This window comes from Geospiza fortis, unplaced genomic scaffold (assembly GCF_000277835.1).
Source record: "Geospiza fortis unplaced genomic scaffold, GeoFor_1.0 scaffold254, whole genome shotgun sequence".
Taxonomy (NCBI): Eukaryota; Metazoa; Chordata; class Aves; order Passeriformes; family Thraupidae; genus Geospiza; species Geospiza fortis.
The window spans coordinates 1,053,660-1,061,922 of NW_005054441.1; the positions used below are offsets into that span (position 1 = coordinate 1,053,660).

General features: G+C 60.6%; 1 protein-coding gene across 1 annotated transcript in view; it reads left to right on the forward strand.

Moving 5' to 3' along the window:
- Positions 1 to 8,263, forward strand: part of TJP3 (tight junction protein 3) — a 10,624-nt gene that overhangs the window by 1,458 nt on the left and 903 nt on the right. The window contains 18 exon segments of the mRNA XM_031062215.1: positions 1,990 to 2,157; positions 2,247 to 2,371; positions 2,579 to 2,681; positions 2,860 to 3,274; positions 3,574 to 3,677; positions 4,553 to 4,712; positions 4,801 to 4,888; positions 5,071 to 5,135; positions 5,266 to 5,341; positions 5,473 to 5,629; positions 5,844 to 5,952; positions 6,377 to 6,596; positions 6,898 to 7,094; positions 7,298 to 7,393; positions 7,618 to 7,688; positions 7,790 to 8,101; positions 8,224 to 8,257; positions 8,260 to 8,263. The exon segment at positions 8,260 to 8,263 is cut by the window's right edge and continues 217 nt beyond it. Of these exon segments, the coding sequence (XP_030918075.1) occupies positions 2,110 to 2,157; positions 2,247 to 2,371; positions 2,579 to 2,681; positions 2,860 to 3,274; positions 3,574 to 3,677; positions 4,553 to 4,712; positions 4,801 to 4,888; positions 5,071 to 5,135; positions 5,266 to 5,341; positions 5,473 to 5,629; positions 5,844 to 5,952; positions 6,377 to 6,596; positions 6,898 to 7,094; positions 7,298 to 7,393; positions 7,618 to 7,688; positions 7,790 to 8,101; positions 8,224 to 8,257; positions 8,260 to 8,263 (2,384 nt within the window). The 5' untranslated portion in view covers positions 1,990 to 2,109.

An 8,263-nucleotide genomic window follows, 5' to 3' on the forward strand; every position in this document is an offset into this window, starting at 1 on the left:
CAGGGACAGGGCTTGGTGGCACCGTAGGCGCGCTGCCTGTGCCGCTGGAGCTGCTGCCATCCCCGTGCTGCTCCAGCCACTGCCTGGAGAGAGCAACGGGCAGCAGTGGAACGGGCAGCAAGTTTGTGGCACCATGGTGGTGGGACAATAATGGGAGCCAGCTGGGGACAGTGAGGGGCTGTATTGGGTGGCATCAGGGGTGGCTCTAGCCCAGCAGATGTCACCACCCTAGGGAGGGGGATGATCTGGCTCTCCAGGTTGGTCTCTCTTGGACCTGTAGCTCACACCGTGTGACCTGTAGGTGTCCAGGGAGCACAAACAACACTGGTGACACAGCTGAAACCACCCCAATGTCACTCTGGGAGTTCCTGCTCATTATCAACTTTCCCAGTGCCTGGACAGTGGGTGCTGCCACACTGGGGTTCTGCCCAGCCCCAGCTCCCCCTGGCCCCACGTGTCCCTGGTGGCTGGGAGGCACTCAGGCTGGTTTCGGCAGCTGGTGACGCACAGGGGACTCTGCCCTCCACACCCGTGGCTGCAGCCTGCCTGTCGGGTGAATGATTACCCCCGGCCTCCCCCAGCCCTCCCTGGGCTGCAGTGGGCTGGGTCTCGTTTCAGGCTGGTCTCGTTTTGGGGGCTGCCTCAGCACCGCTCCAGCCGGGGCTGCCCATGGCATGTCCTTGTGCCAGGGCTGTGCTGCCTCACTTGCCCAGGGCTGGCTGCCCACTGCCACATCCCTGATGTGGCATCACCCTGACATTGCCTACGAGGTGTCTCTGTCCCACCAAAGCTGCCCCGTGGCCAATTCCCAAAGGGCTTGTGGGGGTTTTGAGCTCCCTGTGGCACCAATGTAGGCATCCCTGGCAGGGCTGAGGGTGGCTGAGCTGTGTTGGGGGCTGTTAGGAATGAGCACAGGCACTCCAGAGCCCTCAGACACCACAGCTGTGTAGTGCCATGGGAACTGAGGGTGTGCAGTTTGGAGAAGGGTGCTCAGGGGACCTCATTGCTCTCCCAAAAGGAGATAGAAGCAAGGTGGGCATCAGCCTCTTCTGCCAAGTGTCCAGAGGAAATGGCCTCAAACTGCACCAATGGAGGTTCAGATTAGATACTAGACATTTTTTCTTCACTGAAAGAGTGGTCAGGCAATGGAATAAGTTGTCCAGAGAGGTGCTGAACTCATCATCCCTGGAAGCATTCAAGAGGCATCTGGATGTGGCACTTGGGGACATAGTTTAGGGGTGATTATGGTGGTGTTGGAGTGACAGTTGGATTTGAAAATCTTGAAGGCCTCTTCCTGCTTTGATGATTTTGTGATTCTGTGATGCCCTGAGCAAAGTGGCCTGTGCCTGTCCCACCCCACGAGAACGGGTGGGAGGCTCTGGTCCTGCTGTCTCCCACCATGTCTCTTGGGGTTCATGCTGACATTACCTACAGGGAGCCAGGAGCTGGTGGAGATCCCTGGGCCCATCCCAGAAATTTCAGCCTCAAAGGGACGTTATTCTGTCAGTCAGGTTTGTTTGCCTTAGGTGGAAAACATTGGATTTGAGGAAAACCCAGAGAAATCAAATGGTGAAACTGGGGCAGTGGTGTTACCAAACCAGTTGGCCGAGCTGCCGAAGCCCAGAGTGGGTGGACAGGCACTAAAACACCACCCAGAGCAGTACCCCAAGGCCTGCCAGCTCCAGGAGGACAGAGGGGAGTCAGACCACGAGGATGGCATGGACAGTGGGTCTCAGCCATGCAGATGAGTCCTGTGCTTGCCCTGTGTAAAGCCCCCCTTGCATGGACCCATGTCTGAGGGGATGGAGATGGATCCCAGGGGAGATGTCGTGGTGCACAGAGGCAGCTCCGGGTGCAGAGCCGTGCAGGGTTAGCAGGGGTGTGCCACAGCTGCCAGTCCCAGTGTCCTGGCACCGTGGGGCCCTGCCCCCTGCAGCCTCACAGTCCCTGGTGCTTATGGCTCAGTTTTGCTGCTGCTCTTTGTTGCAGCCTGATGTTGGATTGAGGAAGAGGCCGGCGCCTGCGAAGAGGAGCCGGAGCCAGTCAGAGCCCCCTGGCCGTGCGGCTGCCACCGAGTCCCTGCCCAGCTTGTGCTGGTGGGTGCCCACCATGGAGGAGATGGTGATCTGGGAGCAGCACACGGTGACACTGAGCAAGGTGAGTCTCCCCTGGGGCGGCCCCACTGTGGCAGGGATGGGGTCTGTGGGGTCAACTCTGCCTGACCCCCTTCTGCCCCCGCCCACCAGGACCCTCACCGGGGCTTTGGATTTGCTGTCTCCGGAGGCCGTGACCGTCCCAACAGGACAACTGGGGACACAGCGGTGTTTGTTTCAGATGTGGTGTCTGGGGGACCAGCAATGGGTCAGCTCCAGTGAGTGCATGGGGACATGGGGCCAGAGGGGGTGATCGCTGCCAGCAAGGGTGGGAAGGATGGAGAATCGCTCCTGCTGGGACAGGGCCAGAACCACTGCCCTGCCTGGCTGGAATGGGATCCCTTGGGGTACACTCACCACCCCACCAGCTCCCTGGGCTGGGAGCTGTGCCTGGGACAGCATCTCAGCTGCATTTTCCCTCCCAGGAAGAAGGATCACATCGTGATGGTGAATGGCCTTTCCATGGAGAACGTCCCATCCTCTGTTGCCATCCAGACACTTAAAACCTGTGGCAAGATCGCCAACATTGTGAGTGTGCTCTGAGGTGGGATGGGGGCTGGCGTCATACTCATGCTGGTGCCTGTCCCCATCCCAGATCCCCTGTCCACATGTGCCCAAGGTTTGGGGCTTGGGAATTGCTGCAAGGACATCTCCTGGCAGCCACAGCTGTACCCACCATCCTCTTCTGCTCACTGTGCACCTGCAGACACTGAAAAGGCCAAAGAAGATTCACCTTCCTGTGAGCAAGAGCAGCCCTGGGTCCCCTGCCGTGCCCCGGCACTACGACTCAGATGAGGAGTACAGGCTGCACCGCTCCCAGGACGACCTGGATCACAGCCAGGGCTACGATGGGGACTCGTCCAGCGAGAGGAGCTCTGGTCACCAGCGCGATGAGCATCGCCAGCACAGGCTGGTGTCACGGAGCCGCAGGCGGAGCCAGGACAGCAGCCACCGGGTGCAGAGCAGCTCAGATCGGAGAGGCCAGGGCCGGCATTGCTCCTTTGGCCAGGACGGGGACACCAATGGGCTGGCCCTGGTGTCAGGCTTCAAGCGGCTGCCGTGCCAGGATGTGCCAATGAAGCCCATCACCTCGGTCCTGGTGAAGCAGAAGCAGAATGAGGGTGAGGCCCTCCTGCTCCTGCTGCCCCTGGGTCTTGTTGCCTGATTTCTGGCCATACCTTCCCCCAGGGAGGAGATGATGGCTGGGTGGGTGCCAGGGCCTGGCTGCAGCAAGGGGACAGTGCATGCCATGCTGGGTGCACTAAACCTCCTCCCCTCAGCCGGGGGCTACAGAGCTCTGCTTTGTGGCTTGCCAGTACCCCAGGGGGAGCTGGGGCTTTAGGGGTGGTGCTGAGCAGGGACCTGGAGGGGGTCTTGCATCTGCCTGACTCTGCTACCCTCACGGCTCTCTCTGGTGCAGAGTATGGCCTGAAGCTGGGGAGTCAGCTTTTCATCAAGCACATAGTGGAGAGCGGGCTGGCGGCCAAGGGCAACTCCTTGCAGGAGGGAGACCTCATCCTGAAGGTATGGGGGCCCCGGGGTGCAGGGCACTCACAGGGAGTCTCATCTGCCCCTCTTTGGAGGGCTCATCCCTGGCTGGTGTCACTGCCAGGGCCCAGCCACAGCCATGCTGGAGGCAGTTCTGCCTGTGCCCACTCCCTGCTCCAGCCCCCCTGGCTGTCCCAGGGACCAGCTCCCTGCTGCCAGGGCTGGTGGCATGTCCTGCTGGAACACTGGGGTCATGTCCACCCCACTGTCCCCACAGGGTGTGGTCCCCCACTGTGTGTCCATGTCCCACTGGATGACAGTCACAGGTGTTTGTCAGATAAAACAATGCTTAAAGTATTCGGGGAGGAGGAAATAGAAGGGAGGGAGACCCTTTGTTTGCACACCTGGTCCAGGCAGACCCATGGCTGCTGGGATCTGGTGCCAAAGTGACTCTGGGGTAAACAGAAGGGATTTCATCCCACAGTCTGTTGGGAAAAGCAGCTGCCACTCAGGGAGATCTCAGCCCCAGAACCTGCCTGGGGCCTGACTCCCTGCATCAGGCCAGGGCATGGAAGGACAGTGCTGGGCCCAGGACAAAGGAAAACTGAGGTTCAGGTGTCTGAGGAGTCCTGCAATCCTGCCTGCAGGAAGAGCCCCAGGCAGGTGGAAGTGGGCGTTAACAAACCATGCTAATGGTTTAATGGTTTCCTCTGTACAAAATGAGGTCACACTGGGAAGCAGCCAGGAACGGGGACACAGAATAGGGGAAACTGCAGGAGCTGGGGCTGGCCTGGAGGAGCTGGGAAGGGACCAGGAAGATGGCAGTCAGATTATCCCATCCCCGTGGGATGTTCCTGGGGGTGACTTTCCCAGGAGCAGGTGCCCTAAGTTCTCCCACTCTGCCCCTCCAGATCAATGGGGTAGCCAGCCAGGACATGTCCTTGGCTGAAACCCAGCAGCTCATTGAGCAGACAGAGGGGATCCTGACCCTGCTCATCCTCCGTGACCACCGGCAGTTCCTGGTCAACATCCCTGACGTTGACAGCCAGAGTGACAGCTCCCGGATGGACGGTGAGGGGACACAGTGCTGGGGCCAGGGTCAGTCACACAGCACAGGGACTGCATGGCCACTGCTGCACCTCCCTTCCTGTGCCTGCAGATATCTCAGACATCGACTCTGAGCTGTCCCATCCGCCATCTCCAGAGGCCTCCCCACGATCTCCAGCTGCTGCCAGGACAAAATCACCGTAAGGCCCACATTGTCCCCTTGAGCCCCTCTGTCCCCTGGCAGATCCTTCTGTGTTCTCCACCTGTCTGGGGATGCTGGTTCTCCATTCCTAAGCCAATATCCCTGGAGGTGGTGCTGCCATGCCCAGCTTGCTCTGCTCTCTCCGCTGCCCTGCCTAAATCCTGCTCAACCTTGTTCCAGGGAGAGGGGACGATCAAACAGGGAGCCTGTGGCCAAGGTGACTGTAGCTGATGCTCAGGGCCCAGGTGAGTGGGCACTGGGGGGCTCCAGGCTCCTGTGCATCTCCACTGCCCAAAGCCCTGGCAGAGCCATGCCAGGGCTCCCAGTGCCTTGGCACAGCCACTGCTGCTCCTAGACCAGCTCTCCTTCCTGCAGACCTTCTGGAAGCCATGGAGCAGGATAGGCACAGCCCCCACACCAGCCTCACTGCCCGAGCTGCCCACAAGGACGGGTATGTCTGCAAGAGGCAGGGGAATGGCTGGGGGACACAAGGAGCTGCTGTGTCACAGGGTGACAGGGTCAGCGCCTCCCTGTCCTGTCCTTGCATGTCACCACTGGGCTGACTGTCCTTCCCTGTGGCAGGTACAGCACCAACTCCCGGGTTGTGCAGTTTGTGAAGGCCAAGAGCGTGGGGCTGCGGCTGACGGGAGGGAACGATGTGGGCATCTTCGTGTCGAGCGTGCAGGAGGGGAGCCTGGCTGACAGCCAGGGGGTTCAGGAAGGTGACCAGATCCTGCAGGTACCCGAGGCTGAAAATGCTCCATATGCTGCTGCACCTGGACTGGCCCCAGCACTTTTGGGTCCAATATCTCCCCAGGGTATCACCTCCAGGGTGACAAGGACCACTTCCCTCTCCCACTCTGCTCTGGGCACTGCTGTCCCTGGGTCCCCTGCTGGTGCCCATGCCCTCTGTCCTGCTGGCAGGACCATGTCCAAGTGCTTTTCCGTGGCAGGTGAATGACACCAGTTTCCAGAACATGACCCGTGAGGAGGCTGTGGAATATCTCATGGCCCTGCCCCCAGGCGAGGAGGTCACACTGTGGATCCAGAGCAAGCAGGACAGTGAGTGGTGACCAGGCTCATCCTGGGCTCGGGCCTCTCCATCCTCTGTCTCTTCTGGGCAAGCACCAGACCTGCTGGACTTCCTGTCCCTTCAGGGTGGTCCTTCTTCCCCTCCTCCTCCAGAGTGCTGATGGGAGGGGACAAGACCATCCCAGCCTTGTTTGTGCCTTGGCTTCCTGGAGCACAGGGGCTTTCTGGGACCATGGCTCAGCCTGGGGAGGCCAGTGTGTGCTGGCGAGTCAGATCCTACTGTTCCCAGCATGCCTGAGTGTGCCATGGGAGGAAAAAGCATCCCTAATACCCTCCTTAGCAGCAAGGGCTACTGTGGAGCCTCCCAGCCAGCCTAGTGCCTTCCCAAATCTCTCCAGCATCTTCTTCCTCAGCCATCTCCTCCCCTGATGGTCCCTCCTGCCCTGGGCTTCAGTTTACAGGAAGATGGTCTCGTCCAACGTGGGTGACTCGTTCTACATCCGGACACACTTTGACTTTGAGAAGGATACGCCATCAGGGCTCAGCTTTGTCCGTGGGGACGTGTTCCACGTGCTGGACACCATGTACCGGGGCAGGCTGGGGAGCTGGCTGGCTGTGCGCATGGGCAGGGACCTGCAGGAGCAGGAAAAGGGCATCATCCCCAACCGGAGCAGGTAGGGATGGAGCCAGGAACAGCCCCTGGCCAAGCAGAGCCAGAGAAGGCTCCCAAGTGAGCTGGGGACAGGGATGGTGGGCTCAGTGAGAGGCAGGGCTGGTGGGACAGTGGTGGGAAGCGGGAGCTGGTGAAATCCCTTCTCAGGGTGGTGAGGCAGCTGACCGTCAAGTTTCCAAAGTCCCAGAGAGAGAAGTCTAGCATGGCCTCACCTGGCTGTGCCACCAAGCAAAGGTGCCAGCTTCTCCTGAGCTGCTCCTCAAACCCAGAGGCTGCAGGTCCTGAGCCCTCTCCTCTCCCAGGGCCGAGCAGATTGCCAGCCTGGAGTCGGTGCTGAAAGCCACGTCTGGAGCCAACCCCTCCGGGGCAAGGGCTGAGTTTTGGAAGCTGCGGGGCTTGCGGGGAGCCAAGAAGATGCTGCGGAAGAGCCGGGAGGACCTGTCTGCCCTCACAAAGCAGGGGCACTACCCACCCTATGAGAGGGTGGTCCTCAAGGAAGGTGGGCACCAGGAGAGCCTGACCTTCCCTGGGGACACGGCTCCTGGGGCTGCCCTGCTGTGGCTGCTGATGGGCCCTCCTCTCCTGGGAGGAGCAGGGCGAGGTGCAGGCCTGTGGGCTCCACGAGGAGCAGGGCTGGGTGCTTGGATGCTGGGAGCTCTGCCCTTGCCCCCAGCCATCCTGAGCACCTCTGTCCTCCCATAGCCAGCTTCAAGCGGCCCGTGGTGATCCTGGGCCCCATCGCAGACATCGCTGTGCAGAAGCTGAGCAGGGAGCTGCCTGAGCTGTTTGAAATTGCCCGTAAGTGCCCCCACATTGGGGAGAAAATGATACCCAGCAGCCAGACCCTGTGAGAGTTCTTTACCTTGGCTCCCTCCCTATGACACCCCAACACCTTCCTGGGCTAATTCACCCTTTTCCCTGCTCTCCTTGAGGGACACAGCCCTGGGGCTGGGCACGGCCATGCCCAGCCTGGGGCTGTGGGAGGTGCAGCCCCTCTCATGCCCCATCTCTGTGTCCTGCAGCGAGTGTGCCCCGAGATGGGGCATCGTCCAAGGTCATCAAGCTGGACTCAGTGCGGCAGATCGCAGAAAAGGTGAGACCTTTCCCACGTCCTTGGAGCCAGCTGGGGCCTGTGGAGAGCCCATGGCCCTCATCCCTGCTCCCAGCAGGGCTGATGGCTGTGCCCTGCCCCAGAACAAGCACGCCTTGCTGGACATCACGCCCTCGGCTGTAGAGCGCCTCAATTACGTGCAGTACTACCCCGTGGTGGTGTTCTGCGAGCCCGAGAGCCGCCAGGGCATCAAGGCCATGCGGCAGTGGCTGGCACCCGACTCCAGGAAGAGCTCCCGGCGCCTCTATGCCCAGGCCAACAAGATGAAGAAGTATTGCAGCCACCTCTTCACGGCCACCATCAGCCTCAGTGGCAGCGGCAATGCATGGTATGAGCAGATCCAGGACATCGTAAGGACACAGCAAAGCCAGCCAGTCTGGACAACAGCAGAGCAGGTACAGGGCACAGGCTCTTTGTGGCAAGGCTTGGCCTCCTGGGGCTGCAGCCAGGCAGGTGCTGGGGCTGCACGTGGCCCCCCATGGCTGAGTCCCATGTCTCTGTCATCCCCACCCCTCAGGCAGCTGTAGCCACCGAGGACAGTCTTGACCTGCTGACAC